The sequence below is a fragment of the Balaenoptera borealis genome, assembly GCF_965194805.1.
Source record: "Balaenoptera borealis genome assembly, chromosome: 14".
NCBI lineage: Eukaryota > Metazoa > Chordata > Mammalia > Artiodactyla > Balaenopteridae > Balaenoptera > Balaenoptera borealis.
Window position 1 is genome coordinate 85862210 of NC_138875.1, and position 23203 is coordinate 85885412.

A 23203-nucleotide genomic window follows, 5' to 3' on the forward strand; every position below is an offset into this window, starting at 1 on the left:
CCATGGCTGTATCCCCGATGCCACACATACAGTAGGTGCTCAATTAATAACTACTGATTGAAGGGATAGCAGACAAGAGGCCCTCTCCCTTTCCCTCAGTGTCTCGGGACTGAACCGGGAGCTTTGCTGAGCTCTCCGCCCACAGCCATGCCCTCCCTCAAGTCTGGTGCCCAGACTCTGCCTCCCCGGAGCCCCCGGGCATCACGCCAGGAGCCTGGAGCCTTTCCTTTGCTTCCTACTCGATGCCCTTGGTCTCCACTTTCAGCCGCAAACCACACAACCAAAAAATCTGCCCGGACTTGTGTCTTCCTTGAGGAATGAACAGAAACGGTATTTGTTTGCCCTTCTCTACAGTGTGCTCACCCCGGGGCCCTCGCTGGGGGGATACAGGGCCCCTGGCAGCTTTCCCTCAGTCCCTCTGAGGTGCAGAGAAAGAGCTCCGAGTTTGGCAGGAGCTGGTGAAGAGTTTGTTCTCTCCTCTGCACCCCTCTCAGTTACTCTGGCTTCCCTTTGGCTCTACCCAGGCTAGACTTAGTCTTATGTATGTTTAATGTGCACAGATATCCTGTCTGCTTCGTTATTCAGATGTAGCTGAGAACGACTGTCCAGTTAAAGAGTGTTTGCCATACCGGCTCGTGAAAAGCCATAGTGTTTTTTGGAGGACTTTTTTCTCAGCGTAACAGCTTTTTCATCCCCCAAACCCTCTAAATCAAGAAGTGATGTTTTGGCGTCATGGACCCAGGCACACATACCCGCCAATTCACGTGACATCATGCTTTCTAGTCAGAGAAAATCATTTGAAACCCATTTGGATGGTGTGCCACATTTGGAAAACCCCAAAACGTTTTGCCTTGCGTAGATTCACCAAAAGAGAGGCGTGAAGAAGGGGCCGCCTCCACAGCTTTTAGTCTGCTGTGCGTGTGGGCCCCGGGTCCACATGTGTCAAACCCTAGAGATATTTGCGTTTACTTTTAAGTGCAGCTTGTGAGCAAGACAACCGTGAACCCTTAAATTGAAAAAATGGTAACAAAAGTGGTACAGAAAGATGAATGTATTGGGACTTCCCTGGCGGTCCAGTGGTTAGGACTCTCCGCTTCCATTGCAGGGGGCGCGGGTTTGATCCCTGGTCGGGGAACTAAGATCCTGCATGCCGCGCGGCACGGCCAAAACAAACAAGAAAACAACTGGCCTGAACGCTTTGAAACTGTCAGTGTCTAGACAGACATAGAAAGGCAAGGGATTATTCTAGAAGAAAGGACAAAAGAGAAATGACTATTGAGGGTGTGAAGTGACTCATGCTCTTGTCTGAAAATGATTATCAAAGACTATAAAGATCTGAGATTTCACCTTCCCAGCCAGCTAAGAAGTTAGTCTGCCACTGTCGCCTGGGCCCTGGCAAAACACAGGAGATTGTGGGGTCAGAGACAGAGGATGCTGTGACTCACAGCCCTCGCAGTGGACAGAGTGCCAGCATTTTCTCCTGCCATTTTTCCCGAGCCCCAGGTCCCACAGGGCCACGCAAAGAAGGCCAAGTGACACCCGCCCACACAGTGCCTTGCATTATAGCAGAGGAACCTTGAGGTGAAGGAACCCGAATATTTTATAATGGACAGTAAACCTGCCTGATCTTCCCCCGCCCGCCCCGGACCAGAGGGAGATATTATCTTTCTTATACTGGACAGTAAGCATGCCTACACTTGGCTTTGGAAGGACACACTATCTCTACCTTTCCAGACAAAGGGCAGCCAGGGCTTCTGCTCCCAAGATGTGCCGAAACACAAGAGACCCCCAGAGAATTGACCCCCAGCAGTGACAACTAAGAATGTCGTATGCTTGGGCGCCAGATTGAAAAAGAAAGCAGCTTTCAAGGACATCGTTGGGATAATTGGGGGAATTTTGATATGAAATCAAGGCTATATAATATCATTGCATTAACAGTTGAGGTGTGGAGGAGAAGGGTGTTTGGGCTTTCATGATATTATTCTTTCAACTTTACAAAACAAAAATTGGAAGGGGACACGGCTTCCCCAAGAACACGCAGCTGGCCCGGGGCACCCCCCCTCTCATGACTTAAAGGACTGTGTTTTTACTACACTCTGTCACTGATTTTATCCCTGCCCTGCCTTAATTAAGTGCTCTGAAGACATAAATAGGTTTTTTGTTTACTCAAGCTTGGGAGAAGCTGGCAGAAAAGGCCTTTTCAGCTAAAAGCTCGGTAAACCCTGAAGGTGTGAACTAGTAAGTTAACAGCTGCAAAAACCCTTTCAGCTGTGGGCGCCTCTGCATGTGGCTGTGAAGTGATGCAGTCGACCCCCTTCTGGAAGGAGAGAGGGGAAGAGTAGCAGGAATACCAAGCTGGGAAGGCAGCCCGCAGACCCTTAAAGCAGAGTTTTAATGATCTCGCTCAAGACATTGAGAATCCTGAGGCTGGTCCAGACCCACGCATTCAGAGGTCAGCAGAAGAACGCAGTCCCGGGTCCAGATCCACTCTGGATGCATTTTGTCCTCACTTCCCTCTCCTAGCGGGGCAGGTTGTCAAGAGCTTGTCCTGGCGCGGACCTCGGTCCCTGCCCTCTGTGCACGGGCCTGAGGGTGGTGAGGCCAGAGCAGGCCCTGACCCCCAGACAGACAGCTGCTGCAGAGACAGAGCCGCAGGCTCAGAGGACGCACTAAAAATGAAGAGGTGAGTCACTGGTGAAGCTATGTCCCGGCGGGGACACCTGTGGCTTGTGCTGAGGACTGAGCAAGGGCGCTATGGAAAACTCTCAGGCCAGAGGGCCAGCAGGGGTGGGCACGGTATCCACTGGCCGGGCCCCAGGGCTGGGCCTGGCTGGACTCACAGCCCAAATATCATCGTCATTGTACGGGACTGGGCCTCTCACTGAAAACCTATTCCATTGGATCCCATGCCCTTGGGAACAAATCTAATGGGAGAAACACACTCACAGACAGAGAACAGACTTGTGCTTGCCGAGGGGGAGGGGGGTGGGGAGGGATGGAGTGGGAGTTTGGGGTTAGCAGACGCAAACTATTATGTATAGGATGGATAAACAACAAGGTCCTATTGTATAGCACAGGGAACTACATTCAATATCCTGTGATAAACCATCATGGAAAAGAATATTTAAAAAGCATGTATATATATATATATGTAAAACTGAATCACTTTGCTGTACAGCAGAAATTAACACAACATTGTAAATCAACTCTACTTCAATAAAAAAAAAAATCTAATGGGATTTGTCCAGAGTTTATGATAACAAAGCAACTGTTTCTCACCTCTCAGCCCTCTGCCTCTCTGAACTCCAGTTGAAGTCCTGGTGGCTACCTTCAAACACTAAATAATGTTTGATTACTGTTATTTCCTGGATTCCCTAAAGGTAGACAATATCTGTGCACTCTGCACATAAAAGATAAAGACTTGGGCTTCCCTGGTGGCGCAGTGGTTGAGAATCTGCCTGCCAATGCAGGGGACACGGGTTCGAGCCCTGGTCTGGGAGGATCCCACATGCCGCGGATCAACTAGGCCCATGTGCCACAACTACTGAGCCTGCGCGTCTGGAGCCTGTGCTCCTCAATGGGAGAGGCCGCGATAGTGAGAGGCCCGCGCACCGTGATGAGGAGTGGCCCGCGCTTGCTGCAACTAGAGAAAGCCCTCGCACAGAAACGAAGACCCAACACAGCCATAAATAAATAAATTAATTAATTAATTAATTAATTTAAAAAAAAGATAAAGACTTAGCTCACATTTCACCTCCTTCTCCTTAAAAAAAAAAAAAAATATATATATATGTGTGTATGTGTATGCGTATGTGTGCTTATATACATATATATTCAATATATTGATTATATGTTGATATATTGATTATACATACACACATATAAATTTAATATGTTAATTACTTTGGTCACTTTACCTAGAGAGGAAGTGAGGTGCTATGATTAAGAGCAGGGGCGGGCCAAGCCTGGAGAATTTTCGCTGGCACTGTGCCGAGGGCTCAGCCTGGCGCTGGCAGGCCTGGAAGCTGACTCTAGTTATACTTATATTTAATCCCAGTAGATTTAATCCTCAGTTAATCCCTTTATTAACATCCCCGCGTTACGGACGGGGATGCTTAGGCACAGAGAGGGCATGCAAATCGCCCAAATCACACGGGGCTGGGATTCAAACCCAGGCAGCTGAGCATGCCGACAGCAAGAAGATCCCCTTTCCTTCGAATGGGAGCTCTCCTGGGGGGTGGGCAGTATTTACAGCTGTGACCATAGCCAGCGGTGAGGAGAACCTGTGCCCCACGGGCCCCATCGCCCCACCCAGGGGTGCACCCCATTCCTGCCAGCAAGAGCTCCCCATCTGGAATTTGATAGAAGCTCCTGAAATAAGAGCAGACCTCTCTGATCTGCCCGCAGGCCCTGCATTCTCATTGGGAGAAGAAGGGGGCTTTTCGGTGGGTTTTGACTTTGGCCCCTGCAAAGGGACAGCTCCTTGTTTCAGACAGACCCTTGAATGATAACCAAGACAGGTCCCAGATGAGGATTTTAAGAATGGGCTCCCGGGCTTCCCTGGTGGCGCAGTGGTTGAGAGTCTGCCTGCCGATGCAGGGGACGCGGGTTCGAGCCCTGGTCTGGGAAGATCCCACATGCCGCGGAGCAACTCGGCCCGTGAGCCACAGTTGCTGACCCTGCGCGTCTGGAGCCTGTGCTCGGCAACGAGAGGCTGCGATGGTGAGAGGCCCGCGCACCGCGATGAAGAGTGGCCCCCGCTTGCTGCAACTAGAGAGAGCCCTCGCACAGAAACGAAGACCCAACACAGCCATACATACATACATACATACATAAAAAGAATGTAAGCAGACAAGAATAGCATTAAAAAAAAAAAAAAAAAGAATGGGCTCTGCTGTGTGAGTTTAGGCAAAACGCTTACCCTCTCTGTGCTTCCATTTCCTCATCGCTAAATGTGATGTAATTCTCCATATTCTGCTAATTTTTCCAGAATATGATGTCAACCATTGAGGAACTATGGGGAACTATACAGATCCGATTAAATAAGCCAGCCACCACCTCCCCAGGGACTGCTATGTGAGCGACTAGGGCCCTTCTGGGTGCATCGCGTAAGTACAATTACTCAGATTTCTGTGTGTGGCGTGCACAGCCCACCAGGAAACAGGATTGCCAAGCCCTTTCCTCAGGGGACTTCCAGTGCAGTTGGCAAGAGCAGGAGGTGCTCCGTGAACAATCACCATGTCACATGAGCAGGATCTTTGCTTTCAATTCAGCCTTGCCCTTTGGGGTCTTCAACGTGCTCCCCAGATGGGCCATTTGCTTCGGTACTTTCTGTGCAGGTCACAGAAATGCCTGTTTGTCAGGCATTGGGACCTCAGTCTTGCCTCCCCCATTTCACGATACATTAGGACCCATTGACAGCTTTCCCCCACGTCCATCCTCGCGGCCTCCACTCTGCCTTTCTACTTAGTAGCTGTGTGACCACAGGCAAGTCACTTAACCTCTCTGAGCCTCCATGGACTGATCTCCTTTATTTTAAATTAGAAGTAATACACACGCATCTGGAGTGTCAGTGTAGCTTCTGGGGTTCCAGGGTGAGACAGTGTGTGAGCAGAGGCCTTTGTCAGCTGTCCCTGAAGGCACAGCCCCACTTCATGAATGTTCTTCACTGCTGCTCGGAACAAGTGGCTAATGGCTCTCCATGAAAAAGCCTTTTCTCCTCTGTGCCCTTCCCCTTCATCCTCTGGCCTTTCTCTCTCCCCCTCACAAAGCAGCCTGGGAAAGTCCCCCTGATGCTGGGGTGCTGGGTGAGCCCCATGGAGCTTGGGACCATTCTAGGTCACCTTTCTTAAAAGCAGGTGACTCCACGAGCTCCTGAACGAACGTCTCCCATCCCGGGAGTGTGTGGTATAGGGGGGGTCTCCCCTTCTCTCCAGCACGGGACACCCACTGCAGGATCCCTTGTCGGGGTACCCTAATAAATTCTTTTCTGTTAAATATCGACTTTCTCTGCCCGACTCTTCTCAGTCTCCACTCTCCTCTCTTTTTTTGGCTGCACCACGTGCCATGCGGGATCCTAGTTCCCTGATCGGACCCGTGCCCCCTGCAGTGAAACGCAGAGTCCCAACTACTGGACCGCCAGGGAAGTCCCTCCACTCTCCTCTCTGTAATCCAACTTCGGAAGCAATTTGCATCAGATCATTCCTAAACTCTACAGGCTCCCCATCCCCTGGCAGATAAAGTCCAAATACCTTAGCCCCACGTACGGGTCCCTGCAAACCTGATCTCGCCCTCCGCCCACAGCACCTGGTCCAGAGCAGGCACTCGGATCTGCAAAGACCCCGCCCTCCTTCCTCTTCTGGCCTCATGTTACAGAGGTTCAAGCCCCCTTTCCTCCAGAGACTGGCCAAGACAGCCCCCCACCCACCGCTAGCTCCTGGCTCAAGCTAACTTATGGAAATTTCGGCTTTTTCTCCCCTCTTTGACATTTGCGGACCATCTGACACAGTGAGAAACAGAAGCTTTTACAGTACCAGCTTTCAGTGGATGGGCAGCCCCCAGCCGGTGGCAGTGGATCCGAATAGGTCAGAGGTCATGGTCACTGCGGTCATTTGTGTGGGACACTATGACATTTGTAGTGCGGTCATGTTTTTCCTGCTGCTGGGTGTAGACACATCACCAGCGTTATTCCATTTCAGGGGAAGTTGTGTGGGGGCTCAGGGAAGCTTCCAGAACCTGAGTGGGCATGGTCATGAAGGCACCCCTGATAAGCATGAATGGCACAAGGGGACCAAGATTAGGGTGAGGAGAGTAGGGCCCTCACCTAGAGTCCAAAATTTAAGGAAATGTCCCAAACGTGGAAATCGCGACACGTACTATATTTTACTGCAGTGCTGTAAAGGCCAAAATTAAGGCAAAAAATTCCAGATGATCAAAATAGCAACATTTTAAATAAAGTCAAGATGACACTTCAATGATGCAACCCTGCCCCACATGCCTCCCCCTAATTCCCCACCAGCCTTCGGTGGATGTTGCTGCCAGACTCACTTCCCTGGGCTAAGAAGTAATCCGTTCTTATCAAAGAATTTCCTCCGGGGCAGCCCGGCAGTGAGGGCAGTCTCGCTTCTGGGGGCTTGAGTGAGTGAGCGTTTGGGAAGGAAATGCATCTTAACGTGCTTCTGTTCTGCAAATCACAGCCCCCGCTTTTGTCCTGTGAGATGATAAGTCACCCACGTATTTCTGGTCACGGAGCCCAAGGCTGAGGAAGAATTGAAGAATTGAATTCTTGCCTAAGAACTGAAGCAAACGGAGTCAGTTGTTCTGTGTTGTGTTTTGTTTTGTTTTTTTCCTCCAGAATGCTCCAGATATTCAAAGCTCTGGCTAATTCTGTTTGGGCAGTAGACTTCCCATGGTCTTCCTGGTTGATATGGAAATGGGCTGCAAATTCACGTGATAACATGTCCTTCTGTGTCCCCCCCAGCACTCTTAGGAAGCCCCCCAACCCTTCTGTCCCTTCCTGGAATGCACCTCATTCTCCCTACGGAGAGCACCTTTGTCCTTGGTGTCCCCCCGCCTGGAGGGCTAGTCCTCTTTCTCCAGCTCACGCGTGGCTGTTCAGGACTCATCTTAAAACGCCCCCTCCTCAGAGCGGGCTTTCATGAACACCCCAGCAATGAACTGTCCCTCTGATGATTCTTGCTGGCAGTGCCTTGTCAATGCCCTCCTTGAAACTCACGGCCTTTGCTTCCTGGTGTGTTTTCCCCCCTCATCTGACTGGGCGCCCCGGGGCCAGGCTATCTTACTTGTGGGCGGTTCTGAGGTGGACCCAGCCCTGGGGTCACAGTGGCGGCTTGATCGGTCCTGATGGAATGACCGTGCTTTAGCCTGGTGCCCTCAGTTTGGGGGTGTCTGAAGAGCAGACACCAAGGGGAAACCAAACTAGTGTATCTGTCCACACCCTCACACCTTCCCTGCCTCCTCTGCTGCCTTGGCTAGACAATGAGCCTCTCCCACATTCCTGCTCTTTTCAACGCAACCTCTAGGTACCCCTGGATTCCCTGCTTTCAGAATGGAAGGCTGGATCACCTGGGGGGGGTGTCTCTGTGGGTGGATGAGTGGGTGGGAGCTGGACTGGACCTCCTTGTCAGTCATCTGAAGAAAGGGAAGCAAGTGACTTCTCCCTTCCGAGGAAGGAAAAGAAGGGAAAGATGGGAGAGACTCCGTCAGTGAGCAAGAACCTGCTTGGAAGAAATTGGGGAAACAGCCAGATGCTGGAGGATTCAGGAAATGTTTCTAATCTCCCTGTCACCTGCCCCAGGCCCATTTCCACCCAAGGCTTTCCACCCCAGAGGCCCAGTATGTTGGCCTTGGGTACCCAAATGATGGAGACACAAATACCCCGGGACTATTGGTTCGTGTTTTAGAACATCAACAAAGGGGCGGACCGGCCCGTTGGAAAGGGGAGCTAAGGAGCTGGTCTTGAAGCTTGGGGAGCCTTGAAGCCTCTGGTTTCCGCCCCCTCCCTTGTAAGTTACAGATCTTCTAAAACAGAGGTCTCTGAAGATTCTTTTATTCGGACTTCAGTGAGCTGGAGAAACCTCGAAAGGTCACCTCAGACATTAGTACTCCTACTACTGTTACTTGGGATGACTTGGGGGCCCCACGAGTCACCCCTTGGTGCTGCCGCTGGGGTGTTTATTCCGGAGGATTGCCGGGCTGTGCAGTCGCCCCGGGCGCGGGCTGGGGGGTGGAGGCGCCAGACGGGGCGGTTGCCCACCGCGGCGGAGGCCGGGGGCGGGGTGGGCCGGGAGGAGGCGCGGGGAGGAGGGAGGAGGAGGCGCCTAGAAAAGGAGGCGCGGCCGGGAAGGTGCGGAGAGGGCCCGGCGGCGGGCGGCGGAGCGCGAAGGCGAGGCCGGGCCCGGCGTGGCTGGAGCGCGGCCAGCGGCGGCGGGCGGGCGGCAGGCCCGGCGTGGCAGCGCGGAGGGGCAGCTGCCCCGAGCGCACGGAGCCGGGCGCCCGACCGCCGGCCCCTGCTGGGCGTGGCGCGCGCGCGCGGCCCGGCCGGCCGGGGAACCGGGGACTCGGGCGGGGGGGAGCGGGTGGGCGCCGGGCCCGACGCACCGCCTCTCGGCTCTGCCCGCAGGTCCCCGGCGCGCAGCCCTCGCCCCGCCGCCGCCCGCCCCGGGCCCCGGAGCGCGGTGGAGGAGCCCCCCGAGGAGCCGGGGGCCCGCGCCCGGCGCCCCCCCGACATGGTGGGCCACCTGCATCTGCAGGGCATGGAGGAGAGCCGCAAGGAGGAGAGCCGGGAGGCCTTGCTGGACAGCCCTGACTCCGGGCTGCCCCCCAGCCCCAGCCCCAGCCCGCCCTTCTACTCCCTGGCGCCTGGCATCCTCGACGCCCGCGCGGGGGGCTCTGGCGCCTCCTCGGAGGCCCCCGGACCCGGCGAGGCCAAAGCGGTAAGCACGCGGCTTCGCGCAGAAACCGGGGACAGAGCCAGCCCCCCGGATGGGGTACTTCAGGAGCCGGGACTGGGTTCCCCCCGCCATCCCCCCAGCCAAGAAGGTGGCCCAGTGACGGCCACGCTCCGCAGGTGGGGATCAGGGCGCGTAGGTGGGGCTGGTCCAGCCTGACCCCTGCAGCCCTCTCCCTGGCTGTGGGCCTAAGCAGTGATCGTCTGTCTTGCTGTCAGCAGTAAAAGAGCAGGGGTTGAGGACTGTCCGAAATTCTCCAAGAGGTTGGCTTCAGGCTAGGTGAGCTGGAACCCCTGGCCGAAGCAGTGGACCCAGGTTCCCTGTTTACTGCTCTCCCTGTGCTGCCAACGTGAAAGACTTTTTTTTTTTTTTAACCAAACGCAGACAGGAGCCCTTCCTTCCCGGGATGTTGAGGGATGTTGACGTGGAGCTGAGGCGGTGCCTGGGGAAGGCTGGAACCCCAGGTCAGGAGACGCAGGAGTTTTACCTCTTGCCAGACTTAGTGGGGCCTTCAGGTGGACTCCGGGGGTCACCCAGCTTGGTGGCTGGGCTGAGACTGGGTTCCCCGCACCCCTTCCCCGGCAGGCGGGAGCCAAGCGGGCGGGATCGGGCGCCTTTCGACTTGAGGAAATGACAAGTTGAGATCCGGAGGCTGCCAACAATCCCAGTGGCATTTCCCCGTTCTTGCGGCTCTCTGCACGCCTTCACATTGTTTCTGCCGGGTGTCCTAGCACGACTCCAGCCCGGCGCCGCTTTCCTGGGGCCCCGGCAATGCCCACCTGGTACCTCACAGGGCAGTAAATGCTTCCCCCCAGTTGGAAATCCTCCCATGAGCAGAAAGGAATGGTTCCCCTGCCTCCAGGCCTATTGACGGGAATGTCACTGGTGTCTCCCTTGCTCCTTGGTCCAGTGGGTCCCAAACTTGAGTGGGCACGGGACTCTCTCAGAGACTTTTTTTTTAAGTATTTATTTATTTAGCTGCACCAAGTCTTAGTTTCATCGTGCGGACTCTTAGTTGCGGCATCTGGGATCTAGTTTCCCGACCAGGGATCGAACCCAGGCCCCCTGCATTGGGAACGTGGAGTCTTAACCACTGGACCACCAGGGAAATCCCTCTCTTGGAGATCTTTAAAGAATACCCACGCCCACCTCATGCCTCCAGACAGTCTCATTTGATTGGTAGAGGCTGCGACCTGGACATCAGGGTTTTTAAAACCTCCCCAGGTGATCCTCATGTGCAGCAAAGTTTGGGAACCGCTGGCTTAGACCAAAATCATGCGTTGAATTTGAACTTTGGTCCCTCTTCTGGGGGCTGGGGGTAGGAGAGGTGTTCTGGACTTCCAGGGATTGATAGATGTGACCCAGGCTGTTGGCAGTGAAATTGATCCCACTGTCTGAACGCACCAGCTTTCCTGCAAGAGTGTCTCAGACTTGGCACAGTTGAATGGAAGGGGGTGGTATTTGGGCTGTTGCGTTGGGAATAAATCCCTGTGGTGTCCTACACGGTGGGGCTTGGAGAAAAGGGACAGGGAACCAGCCTTCCCCTTTATTCTTTGGATGACCTGGAATCCCCCTTCTAGAAGGTTTTCTGGATGCTTTTCCTGCCGGCCAGGCCAGCCAGGGGCAGCCGTAAGAACAGTGTGCCTGGCTTACTTGTCTTGGCTGTCCTAGTTGATTTTATTTTTTCCCCCTCCTTGCTAACTAGATGCCAGGTATGGAACTGAGCTGTCTCTGATCTTTTTAATTTGGCTTGAAGGCAAGACCTGGGGCTGTTTCCGCACAGGTAATGATATCTGCATTTAGATAGCCTTCCCAGGTGCTAGGAACTGTCCTAAACTCTTTACTTGGCATCAACTCATTTCATTTTCACAGTAGTCCCAAGAAGTATGTAGGTGCTCTTATTACACCCATTTTCCAGAGGGGGAAGCTGAGGCACAGAGGTTAGCGACTTGCCTAAGCTGATAAGTGGCGGTGCTGGATTAGAACCCAGGGAATTGGGCTCTGGTGTCTCTACCCTTGAACCTTGCATTCGAGGAGGCTGCCTCCACCCCCCGCCCCCCGCAGGTTAACTCCTGTTAAACGTTGCTAATCTGGTGTTTAACAAAACCCTGCTTGCGGGCGACTCACTGACAATGCTTTCCAGGCGCAGATGTAGGCAAAATATCGGCTGCCCATCTTGCACAAAGGGACAGAAACCTCTCCTGTGTCTTGGAGTTGATGGTTTCAAATGCCCGAGAAGAGGCTGGCTGCAGGCAGGGCCAGGTTTGCTCTGGCACCCCCTTAATGGCACCTGTCAGACCATGTGGGCCTGGGGTTCAGCCTGGGGTAGGCATCTTTGTTCTGATACCCAGTTTCCAGCACTGCCTTCCTGGTCAGCACTGGTGGCACACACCCCAGCCAGGGGGATGAGCTGCAGTTCTGTCCCCACCCCCCTGGCCACTGAGGTCCTCACGAGCTTGTCACCGTATTTATTATGTTGGAAGCGCATGTTAAATTTGCTCACCCTCTAGAAAGAGGTTCCATTTCCCCCCACTTTGTTTTAATAAGCTGGACTTAACTTCCGGACAGTACCCCGTGGATGTAGGGTAACTGGCTGGCTGCGACATTGCCCCCCAAGATGTAAACGGCACTGGGGAGCAGGCTGGGTATGAATGAATCCCTCAACCCCACCCTAACTTGATCATAGGTTTTTTTCTGGCCCACTCTGTGGACCAACGATGGTACCGTTCCTGGTAATTCCCAAACCAAAGGAAGATCTAGGAATCGGTCATTCGTCCCACCGGTACTTATTGAGCACCTACTGTATGCCATGTGCTGTTTTGGGCTGTGGGTGGCATAGTGGTGAACAAGATGTTCAAGGTCCCTGCCCTCGTGGAACTGGCATTCTAGTGGGAGAGACAGTCACCAACTTAAACATGTGATAAAACACCAGCTGGATTGTTCAGTGCCCTTAAGACAAAGAGCTGGGTTCGGGTAGAGCTCCTTTAGACTGGATGGTCAGGGAAGTGACATTTAATGGAAACCGGAAAACATGAGAGGGTGGCCTTTATGGTCATAGGGCTGAAATGTGCGTTAGTCCAAGGGAATGGCAAGTGCAAAGGTCCTGAGGCGTGGTTGAGTTGCAGCCATGAGGCTGGTGGAGGGCAGTGCAGGGACTTGTAGGCTAAGCTGAGGCCAGAAAGTAAAATTCCATTTGGTCTTTCCAAAATGTACTTGTGACTGTTTTATTTTTATTTTTTAAAAAGGCCTCATGAGCTCCCAGACCCTCCAAATTAGAAACCCAAATCAGAGACTTGACTGAGAAGTGCCTGTGCAGAACAGGCTCTGTGGGGGGCTTGTCTCCCTGCAGTGGGACCCTGGTCGCCTGCAGGACACCGGGACAGCCAAGGCCGCTTGCTGGGCCAGCCAGGGTTTGCCTGTCAGCTGCATTCATCCCACAAATATTTAAGCCAGGCCTGGCTAGGGATACAGCTGTGAACAGGACAGCCGCTGGCTGTGTCACCTTTGAGCTCTCAGGGCCTGGACCTTCAGCTCCAGATTGAGGGAACACCCCATGTCCTTCCTGCCCGCCTCCCCGTCCTGCCTGGTGGAGCTGTGGGACTTGGGGGGGGCATCATGGGGAGAGGTCGTGCCGCCAGGAAGGATGAGTAGGTGTGTGTGGCAGACACCCATCTCCCCAGGTTAACATGGCCCGTTCAGGGAACTAACCCTGTCCCCTCTTATCACCCTCAGGGAGAGCACAGATGGCATTTGGGGTCGCAAGTCGTCTTCTCTGGGGTGCACCTTTGAGGGAACAGCCACCGCTGGGGTGGGTGAGATGAGGACAGATCACCCATCTGTGGCAGATGAGGGGCTCGGCCCTCCGTGGAGTGGTGACTGGAGGTGACAGTCTGAGCTGTTACCCCCTCAGATGTGGATATGGGTTCTCTAGAAGCCAGTGGCCTGGGCCCCATCGTGCCTTGCCCCGTCACCCCCATCTGATCTCCTGGGGTTTGTTTACACATCGAGTGTATGTCTGAGTGGCACACTGGGGAATTTCCCTAAGGACGAGGTGCTGGTTCCCCGGACCCAGATTCTGAGGGAAGCCCTTGGGGCCGGATCCAGGTAGAATTGGTGGTGGGGAGTGGGTTGTCTTTGCCCATCCTCGAAAATTTCCCAGGGCTGCCCAGCTCTTGGAAATCTTTGTCACTGCCAACTCTTAGGATCTTGGCTGTCACCACCCCTGCCCCCAACCCAGGACACCTGGATTTTCTCATTTTTCTCTGTTTCTGGTCTATGATGGTGAAACCAAGGGTGAGGGCAGAGAGGGAAGGGAGTTAGGAATTTAGGGAGTTAGTGCCCAGGATTAGGAAGGATGGAAGCACAGATGGATGGACAAGTGGATGGATGGATGGATGAACGGATGGATGGATGGATGGATGGGTGGATGGGTGGGTGGATGGCTGGATGGATGGATGGGCAGATGGAAGGATGGACAGATGAACGCGTGCATGGACAGAAGGATGGTTGGGTGGATGGATGCACAAATGGATGGGTGAATGGACAGATGGATGGATAAATGGACCGATGGATGAATGGATGGATGGATGGACACACAGATGGATGGATGAATGGATGGATGGATGGATGGATGGGTAAATGGACACACAGATCGATGGATGGACAGGCAAGTGGATGGACGGATGAAGGGAAAAATGGATGGATGGGTGGATGGACAGATGGACTGAGGAGATAGAGGTCAGCCCCATGGCCCCCTTGCAGGCTCACAGGTGTGTCCCTGACCAGCGAAGGTGCCTGTGAGCAAGCTCAGGTGCAAGAGAACCAGGTGTGTCAGGCCACGGAGGGAGAAGCCTGTTTGCTGAAAGGAAGGCCGTGAGGAGCCAGAAACCCTGGCGCCTCCTTTCAGCCCCCCTCCGCTTCATCCTGGATGAAGTGGCCTCCAGGGGAAATTGAGCAACGTCTCTGACAGCCTTGCGTCTCTGTGAAAGGCTCATCTGAGTGAGAAGTTCTACCTGTAGCTTTAGTGTGCAAAGAAGACAAATAGGCCCATGCCCTGCCAGGTGCTCTGGGGGCGAGGGAGCAAGCAGGAGCCACCTTCCTGGGAAAATGCCACTAGGCGGGGACTGACAGGGACTCTCCTTGGGGTGGGCGTGGTCTGTCCTTTGCGCCCTTGGGACTCCTGGCCTCCCTGCTGTGGGGTGGGGGAAACAGATATGGTACAAAGAGGCCTGAAGTCTGAGAGCCAGGTGTCAACAGGGCCATATTCCCTCCAAGGCTCTAGGGCAGAATCCATCCCTTGTGTCCGTCCCAACTTCTGGTGGTGGCCGGCCATCCTTGGCGTGCCTTACCTTGGAGATGCACCCCTCCATCTCTCCCTCCGTCCCCCCATGGCCTTCTTTCCTCTGTGTGTCCCGTGTCCAAAGTTCCCTCTTTTTATAAGGACACCAGCCATGTTGATTTAGGGCCCGCCCCCATCCAGTGGGACCGCATCTTAACTTGATCACATGTGCAAAGACCCTGTTTCCAAAGAGGGTCACATTCACAGGTCCTGGGGATTAGGACATGAACATATCTTTGTGGAGGCCGCAAACCAACCCACCACCATCCTGCTGGCTTGGGTCCATCGGGCACCCAAGGGCATCCTGGGGAGCAGGCCCGTCCCTGAGCCCTGCCTCCGACCTGTGATGTATGGGTTTGCTCAGTTTCACTGCTCTGAGTGCCAGACCCTGCGCCTGCGCTTTTTGGGGTCTCCGGGGCTCCCCGAGCCTGGCCCACTCGCCGCCTCTGTTGTGCCGTGTTGTGCAACGAGCCTTTTGGAGCCCTTCCCCTCACCCCAGGATTTGCCACCAATACCCAAGACCTTTCATAAAAAGGATGAGAATTCTTGGGGCTTAAATGTCCCTCCTTGGATCACTTTCTTCATGCGTGCAGGTCAGCGTCCACCTTAGCCCAGCATGGGAGCTTTTGGTCTCAAATCCCAAAACACGCCGAAGATAATCAGTTTAATTCCAATCGCGATAGAAGCCATCCCCCGCCAGTGAGGTCAGTGGCCTGAGAAAGGCTGTTTCGGCCCTTACAAAGGTTCCCTGTGGCTTTGGTGAGGACGCCCCTCTCCCATGTCAGTGTGGGGTCTCCCCGGACCCTTCCTCCCGCCACTTACCCTCCGCTGACGGGGGCTTGATACTCTTTAAGCGGAAGGTTCTGTGGGTCACACGTGGCTTCAGCCACGTCCCGTGCGGTGGCAGGTGGGGGACCGCCGTGCGTCACACCGCTGCGCCATCCCTACCTGTCACTGCCAGCCAGGCCCGGACCCCCGGTGGGGCTGGGCTGTCACTGCGCGGCACGGAGCTCTCACGACGGAGCACTTACCTTTCTTTGCCGTCCTGTGGCCCGTGCCCTGCACCGCAGCCAGGAAGGGGAGCTCCCAGACGCCGGGGTGTATTTTTACTTCCAGGCGTGGACTATGTGTCCTCGCCCGGCGGCTCCAGGGAAGACGCATGAATCACTGGGTGAGGCGGGTGGGGCGCGGTAGGCGGAGGGCAGCCCACTGTTCTCTGGGTCCCACTCTCTCAGAAGCCCTCCCTGGTCCCTACACACACCCCCTGCCTGCCCAGGAGACCAGGGAGCCGGACCAGCCCCCTCCCCAGGCTAGCACAGGGCTCTCCCGGTCCCTAGAAGGAGCTGGGGGCTGGAGGCTGGCCCAGGCGTGTCGCCATCCCAGGGTGGGCGTGTGTGGCGTCTGGGAGTCCGGGGTCCGGCCTTCAGCTCTCAGCTCCCCTGTGCCTTCCCCTGCCCCTGCAGCCCAGGGCTGCGAGGGGCCCCGAGGACACCAGCCAGCTTGCGCCCGGGCATCGGCCTCATTGTACAGACGAGCAAACTGAGGCACGGTGAGCGGGTGGCTGGCAGAGGTGGGTTTCTCGACGGGTCCTCTTCAGAGGGAAGCAAGCACCAGGGCCTTCGGGGAAGCGAGCTGGGATGTGGCTGACCCAGGGTTGGGGGGCGGTGAGGGGAGCAGGGTGCCTGGGAGCTTTCTTTGCTCCAGTGGCCCAGGCCAGGCCATCAGGTGCAGCGCCAGCAGCAGGGGGTCCCCTGGGCGCTGGAGCCCAAGCCCCGTCCCCGGCCCGCCCCCCACGCTGGAGGCTCCGATGGGAATGTGAGTCCAGCGTGGCTGGAGGGCCGCCCTTGCAGGGCCAGCGGTGTGCCTTCCTGGCCGGCTCCCGGGGCTGGCTGGGCTCCGCGCGCGGCGCTGCCATGCTGATGTTAAAACACCGCTGCAGCCGCAAGACTCGGCTCTGAGCTTCCGGAGCCCGGCGGCTGTGGGCCGGCCGGAGCTGCCTCTGGTCCCTGGAGCCCTGCGGGGGCAGCCTCAGGCCTCGGCGGCGACTGCCTGAGCTGTCTCATCGCCCCCGGGGCCCCTGGATGCCAGCCTGCGTCTGGATTTTCAGAGGCTTCCTCTCTCTCTTGTATCGTGTTCCCAGGTGGGGCAGATTTTAGCTGTTTTTCCACCAGGGCCCTTTGGAAAAGGGTGCCCAGAGCTCCAGCTTCCTGGCCTAGTCTGTGAAGTCAGCCTTGTCCCCTCTGCTGGCAGCCAGTGTGGGGAGCGAGATCCGGCCAGAATGGGGCCCCAAATGTGCACTCGGGCCGCGCCAGGAGGTTCAGGTGGACCCGAGAGGGATGGTGGTACCCAGCTCTGCACCGAAGGCTTTTCCTCCCAAGGAAGTCCTCCCTGCTCATGAGCTTGGGAATTGTTCTTTCTTGGGGGTGGAGGTGGGGGTGGGAATGGGGGTGGGGGTGGGGGGATGGAGACCAATAGCAGGCTGCCCCTGCCACCTAGAGACACCTCCCCAAACCTTAGCACCCATGTCCATAGCCCCTCGCACGCCTGCCTCATCCTCTCTCCCCTTCAGTGCCCACAGGAAGAGCCCTGGGAGGCACTGTGCCTCATCCGACTCACACAGGGCCTGGCGCACAGTAGGTGTTCGGCGCACAGTAGGTGCTCAGCAAACCCCTGCACACATTTGGCAAAGTGCCATACTTCACACTTCAGATAGTCTTGCAGGGAGAGAGTCTGATTTTTATGAGCATCAAGTCATGGAGTTTCACAGCTGAGGCCAGTGCTGATTTCACAGAGCCACAGAGGATGCCAGAAGTGCCTACATCTTGTCACTGTTTTATTTTATTTTCTTAACTTTTTTTTTTTTTTTAAATTTTTGGCCACGCCGCGCGGCTTGTAGGATCTTAGTTCCCCAACCAGGGATTGAACTCGGGCCGTGGCGGTGAAAGTGTGGAGTCCTAACCGCTGGACCACCTGGGAATTCCCATCACTGTTTTATTTTTTAATTTAAAGCTCCTGAATGATGTGCACTTGCTTCTGAAAGGTAGGAGCAGGGTTGTCTCAAGGTTAAAAAGGGTGTGGATTGTACCTCTCTCTCCTGAGAGGACCCCCCCCTCAGCACCACCCCTCGAGCCTTTGTGAAAAGCACTCAGAAAACAAGCCTTTTCTCCGTAGGCTTGTATTCTTGAGACTTTTATACAAGACTTTTATGTGGCGCTTGCTCCGTGCCGGGCACTGTCCCACACATTCACACACTTTGAATCATGGTCCTGACTGCAGCCTGGGAGGCGGGCGCTCCTGTTGCCCCGCTTCGGGGACCGGGAGGCTGCAGCCCCAAGAGGGGAGTTGTTTGCTGGGTCACGTGGTGTATTAGCTTCCTGTCGCTGCTCTAACAAATGACCCCACGCATAGTGGCTTAAAACAACACAGATTTAATATCTTACAGTTCCAAAGGTTAGAAATCTAAAACAGCTTTCCCGGGCTAAAAGCAAGGATTTTGGCAAGGCATCCTCTCTGGATGCTCTAGGGGAGAATTCTCGCCTTTCCCACCTTCTAGAGGCTGCCCACAGTCCTTGGCTCCTGGCCCCGTCCATCCTTAAGGCAGCAGCGTAATGTCCTCAATTTCTTTCTGACTCTGACCCCCCTGCCTCCCTCTTTCACTTATAAGGACCCTTGTGAAGGCACTGGGGGCCCACTGGATACTCCAGGACAGCCTTCCCATCTCAAGATCCTTAACCACATGTGCAAAGTCCCTTTTGCCCTGTAAGGTCACACATTCCCAGGTTCTGGGGATTAGGACGTGCACATTTTGGGGGCCATTATTCCACCTGCCGTGCCCAGCAAGGGAGAGGTGGGACAGCTTGATGACAGCTGCTGGGGGCCTATGGAGAACCCCGTCTTTCTCCAAGTCTTAGATCTTTTCTTCCTGTGGTCCTTCCTCGGCCCCTGTTCTGGGGACGCTGTGATCAGCTGAGGAGGGGGCTGCGGTGAGCACGTCCATAGGCTGATAGCAGATTTGAAGACAGGTGTGGGCCTGGCCCAAGGGCTCACAGGACGGGGGGGAGAGGTGGAAGGGGAGCAGGGCACTGCTTTGCACGTGTGAGGTCCTGCCTTTGGACAGCATGGGGTCTGCGAGGTGCCAGGCCCTGGGGCCAGAGAGGTCATCAGGTCCTGAATCTTAAAGAGCTCACGGTCTGGGGGTGACACACAAAGGGGTCGCAGCAATGGAGACCAGCAGGTGGGAGCTCCAGGAACCCCTCAGAGGATGTTGGGGAAGACAAGGGAGCTGATGCCTGAGTTGTCACCCTGGACGGACCAAGTGAGAAGGAAAGGGAAGGACGTTCCTAGTACAGGGAACAGCATAAGCCAAGGCACAAAGGCAGCCTGGGCTGTGTCCAAGGCGAGTGAAAGATAATATGGGCAGAGGCCTGTGTGGGAAGCGCCCTGTGTGTGAGGTCAAGCTTGCTCTGAGCAGGAGGTGACAGGACAGGTCCTGGGGCTGCAGCGCCCGTCCTGTGGGCCTGAGAGGCAGCCGGGGAACATGGGTGAGGGCTCAGACTCTGGAGCCAGACCGCCAGGGTTCCAACCCCAGCTCTGCCTCTTCCTAGCTGTGTGGCCTCAGGCAAGTTACTTAGCCACTCTGGGCCTCAGTTTCAGCATCTATAAAATGGGGATGCGAGTAACAGCTCCCTCCCGTGATCGAATGTATGGATACAGGGCGTGCTCAGAGCAATGACTGGCGCGGTCGGCGCTCAGAAAGCATAGCTGCTGTGACCGCTCCTCAGCCGGGCAAGGACAAGGAGGGCCTCGTGAAGGAGTGGAATGGGGGGCCCACAGCCATGCACCACGAAGGGCCGGGAACTCTTCCCTCGATGAGCACGGTTTTCAGTCCCTCGCAGAGCTCCGACCTGCCGTGTCACCCAGGGGCGCAGCTTGCGAGGCTTAGGCCCAGGGGCTCCCTGAGAGGGGTCCCAGTTCTACAGGGCTCTGAGCCTGGCTCCTGGGGCTCGGGTGGGCTGGGCGTTGTAGAAGGAGGCCGTTACCACGTCCCCTTATTGAGATGCCCAGGAACTGAGGGGCAGGCCGGTGGTTGGGTGGGGAGCCGTGGGCATCAGAGCGCTTGGATTCCACAGAGGGACGCTGGGGTGGGCTTCCCGATGGACCCCGCAAAGCAGGCTTCCAGAAAACCAGGACTGGAGTGGTGTGGGGCAACCCTAGTGCCCGGCGGGGAGCTGAGGTTGCAGTGCCAAAGGGCTGCTCACGTGACCCTGTGTCCCTGGCTCTCCCCCACAGCCCCTCCCCCTCCCCCCGAGCTCCCCGGCGCGCGAGATGAGGCCCCGGATGCTGCCCGTGTTCTTTGGGGAGAGCATTGAGGTGAACCCAGAGCCCACGCCCGAGATCCGGTGAGTGGGGCCGCGGGGCCGGGTGGGGCGGGGCGGCCAGGCTGGGGCGCTCAGCAGGCTCCCTCCCTCTAGGCAGCCCCTCGGCGCGCTGCTCCCCGAGGAGGCACGGCCATGATTTGAAGAGACTCTGTCCCCAGGTGGCCTTCCCTGCCACCTCCCCAGCCCGTCCCGGGCCCACATGCGACCATTTCCACACTGACCTTCACCCCCAACCTGGCTGGTTTTTATTTTGAATTTGCCCCTTTATCCCCCGGGGAGCCATTGCCCTGAATGTGTATTAGGTGCCCTCCCACGCATAGGACATCTCAGGTGGCACCTGCACTTCTGAGTTAAGGCCACCCCACCAGGAGCTTTCCCCCAGCCGTCTGCCCCTCCTCGGAGGGCTTCGGGGATCGGGCTTCCAGAAGGTGGAGTCTAGGGTCCATGGGTCTCACGGATCCAGCTCAGGATGGATTTGTCCACGTCGCCCCGGCCTGCCCAGGGGTGTGGGACCCACTACCTCCTCCCGCTCCACCTCTGGATAGGGTCCCAGGAGACAAACAGGTCCCCTTTAAAGGTTTTTCTCCCCAAAGAGCTCTCCTTTTAAGTTTTTATTACAGAGGCCCCAGCCAGGGTGGATGCGAGCTGCCTGGGCTCTTGGGACCCCTGCTTCCCTTCCCACGCGGATCACCTGTGGGGTGCAGTGGGGAGGGAGACAGGTGAAGTCCCCACGCCCCTCCCCGGAGCTTTTCCTTCCGGTGTGATGATCTGGGAGCAGAGCTGGGGGCGCTGACCAGTTGGTCACTCGTAAGGAGTGTCACTCACCTAGAGGTGCTGAGGCTACTTGGGGGGAAACTTATTTTGATAACATTTCAAACTTAAGGAAAGTTGCAGGAAGACTACAGGGAATTCCCGTTAAACAGATTCATTGGCTCTTTCCACTTGGCCCCGTTGGCTAGAATATCTGCTCACTGTCTCGTTCTACATAAACGAAACTTTCTTCTGACCCGTTTGAGAGGATGTCAGTGACACCGTGACCTTGAACCTCTAACTCCGGCTGGTGTCCTTCCTCAGAAGAGGGACATCCTCTCACATAATGACAGTGCACTTGCCGAAATCGGGCCAGCTAAAGCTGAAACACGACCACTGCCTGGTCCAGTTCCGCCCACTGTTCCCAAATGTCCTTTTATGGCCTATTTTTATCCCAGTTCAGGATCCAGCCAGAGTCACGAGCGGCATTTAACTGTCCTGTCTCTCGAGTTTCCTCCAAGCCAGCTGGGTCCCTCAGCCCTCCCTTGCCCTTTAGACCTGGGCGTTTCGGAAGAGCCCAGGCCGTTCTGTGTTCGCACTGCCCCGCGACCACGCAGGACAGTGACCTGGTTGCCCCGTGCGGGCCTCACCCCCGTGCTCCCGCCCTCCCCCCCTCCCCCGCAGCTGCAATTCTGAGGTCAAGTACGCCTCGGAGAAGCACTTCCGGGACAAGGTCTTCTACGCGCCGGTGCCCACGGTCACGGCCTACAGCGAGACGATCGTGGCCGCGCCTAACTGCACTTGGCGCAGCTACCGCAGCCAGCTGACCCTGGAGCCGCGGCCGCGCGCCCTGCGCTTCCGGAGCACCACCATCATCTTCCCCAAGCGCGCCCGTAGCTCCTTCCGCACCACCCTGCACCTCAGCCTGGGCCGGCCCCGCCGCTGGTTCACGGCCAGCGTGCAGCTGCAGCTGTGCCCGCGCCCCGGGCCCGGCCTGCCGGGCCCCGCGCCGCTCTGACCGGCAGCCCGGCCCCCGCGGCGGCCGGAGGACGGGCTCCACGATCGGGAGGGACCCCGGGCTGTGTCTTGCCCGCGCCGCATCCGCTTTCTCAGCACCTACCCGGTGAGGCAGCGTGGGCCTGGCTTTCCCGAGGAGCACGGGGCGGGGGCAGGTGGGTAGGCGGTGCCCGCCCCGACGGCCTGGGAGAGAAGAAGGTGTGTGTCCCTGGCTGCCCTTGAGGCGGGGGACACCCCCGAACGCCGGCAGGACAGAGGAGTCCGTCCCAGCCTTGGCCGGGGGGCTGCCCACCAACCCCGGCTCCCAGGCCACGTGGGAGGGAAGAGGGGTGCCATCCAGACACCCGCCGCCCCTGGAGGGGGCTGTTTCCAGAGCAGGCCTCTCAGATGTGTGCAGCTGGACGCCCAGAGCCATAGCCCAGCAACCTCTGGTGGACGGTGAGCCGGGAGGCTGGGCGAAAGCCGGAAACGCTGCCAGGGCTGGTTGTGGGTTGTGTGTGGGGAGCGGCCTGGAGGAGCCCTGCCCGCGCTGTCCCAGTGCCCGTGCCCCAGTGCGGAGGATGGAGGGCGTAGCCCGTCTGCACCGAGGCCTTTGAGCTCTGTGTCCGGAGCCTCGCCCGCAGGGCGTCCTGCTAACCTCTGTCCTGACACCTTCAGGACCAGGACTCTGGACCGTCAGAGCCCTCAAGCCAGGTGCCAAGGAGAGGTGTCTAAGCCATTGGAAATGACCACCACCACCTGCCCGAGGCTCCCGGCCAGCTGTCAGCTTTCAGAGATTCCGTGGGGTCCAGCTGCCCTCGCTCAGGCCTCCCGTTCCTACAGTGATGACGCTGCAGTGGCCAGTGCTGCAGGGTTCACCGCACACGTGCAAGGTCAGGGGAGGAAGACGGGGGACCCTTGTGCTGCCTGGGAAGAGCCAGGATACGTGGGTGCTGGGGCCACGGCCTGGGGCTGCCCGCCACCAATGCCCCAGAAGCCCCCAACGTGGCCATGGAGATGCCTTCAGACCTGACTGGACCCAGCAGGTGGAGGCTGCCCGCCACTGCTCCGGCATCCCCCCAAGACGGGGCTTTAGCTCCCTCGCTGCGGGGAGGGGCGGCTCGGAGCTAACGTTCAGGAGACGCGAAGTGACTGATATATTTTTATGTATCTACAGACTGTGCAAGTTCTCGCCACAGAGATGCTTTCTGATTAACAAAGAAATAACTTAAGAATCGATTGATTATCTTAATAAAATGTGCAGACTCGAA

General features: G+C 56.6%; 1 protein-coding gene across 5 annotated transcripts; it reads left to right on the forward strand.

Annotated features, from left to right (window-relative positions):
* The first annotated feature begins 4324 nt into the window (after positions 1-4324).
* RFLNA (refilin A) lies at positions 4325-23203 on the forward strand. 5 transcript variants are annotated; one of them, XR_014233879.1, is made up of 5 exons: positions 4325-5108; positions 9143-9455; positions 20098-20207; positions 21621-22391; positions 22611-23203. XR_014233879.1 is itself a non-coding variant. In XM_082353283.1 (4 exons), the coding sequence occupies exons 2-4, from the start codon at positions 9249-9251 to the stop codon at positions 21952-21954; spliced, it is 651 nt and encodes a 216-aa protein (XP_082209409.1). In that variant the 5' UTR covers positions 4325-5108; positions 9143-9248; the 3' UTR covers positions 21955-23203. The 5 variants fall into 5 exon arrangements, 4 of the variants coding, with proteins under 4 accessions (XP_082209409.1, XP_082209412.1, XP_082209411.1 ...); XM_082353283.1 differs by having other exon boundaries at positions 21621-23203; XM_082353286.1 differs by lacking the exon at positions 4325-5108 and having other exon boundaries at positions 8965-9455; positions 21621-23203.

Excerpts from the sequence above, each read along its gene's own strand:
- RFLNA (XM_082353283.1), top strand. The coding sequence starts at position 9,249 with ATGGTGGGCCACCTGCATCTGCAGGGCATGGAGGAGAGCCGCAAGGAG. Across the intron at positions 9,456-20,097 it reads GACCCGGCGAGGCCAAAGCG|CCCCTCCCCCTCCCCCCGAG; the intron begins GTAAGCACGCGG and ends TCTCCCCCACAG. Across the intron at positions 20,208-21,620 it reads GAGCCCACGCCCGAGATCCG|CTGCAATTCTGAGGTCAAGT; the intron begins GTGAGTGGGGCC and ends CCTCCCCCGCAG.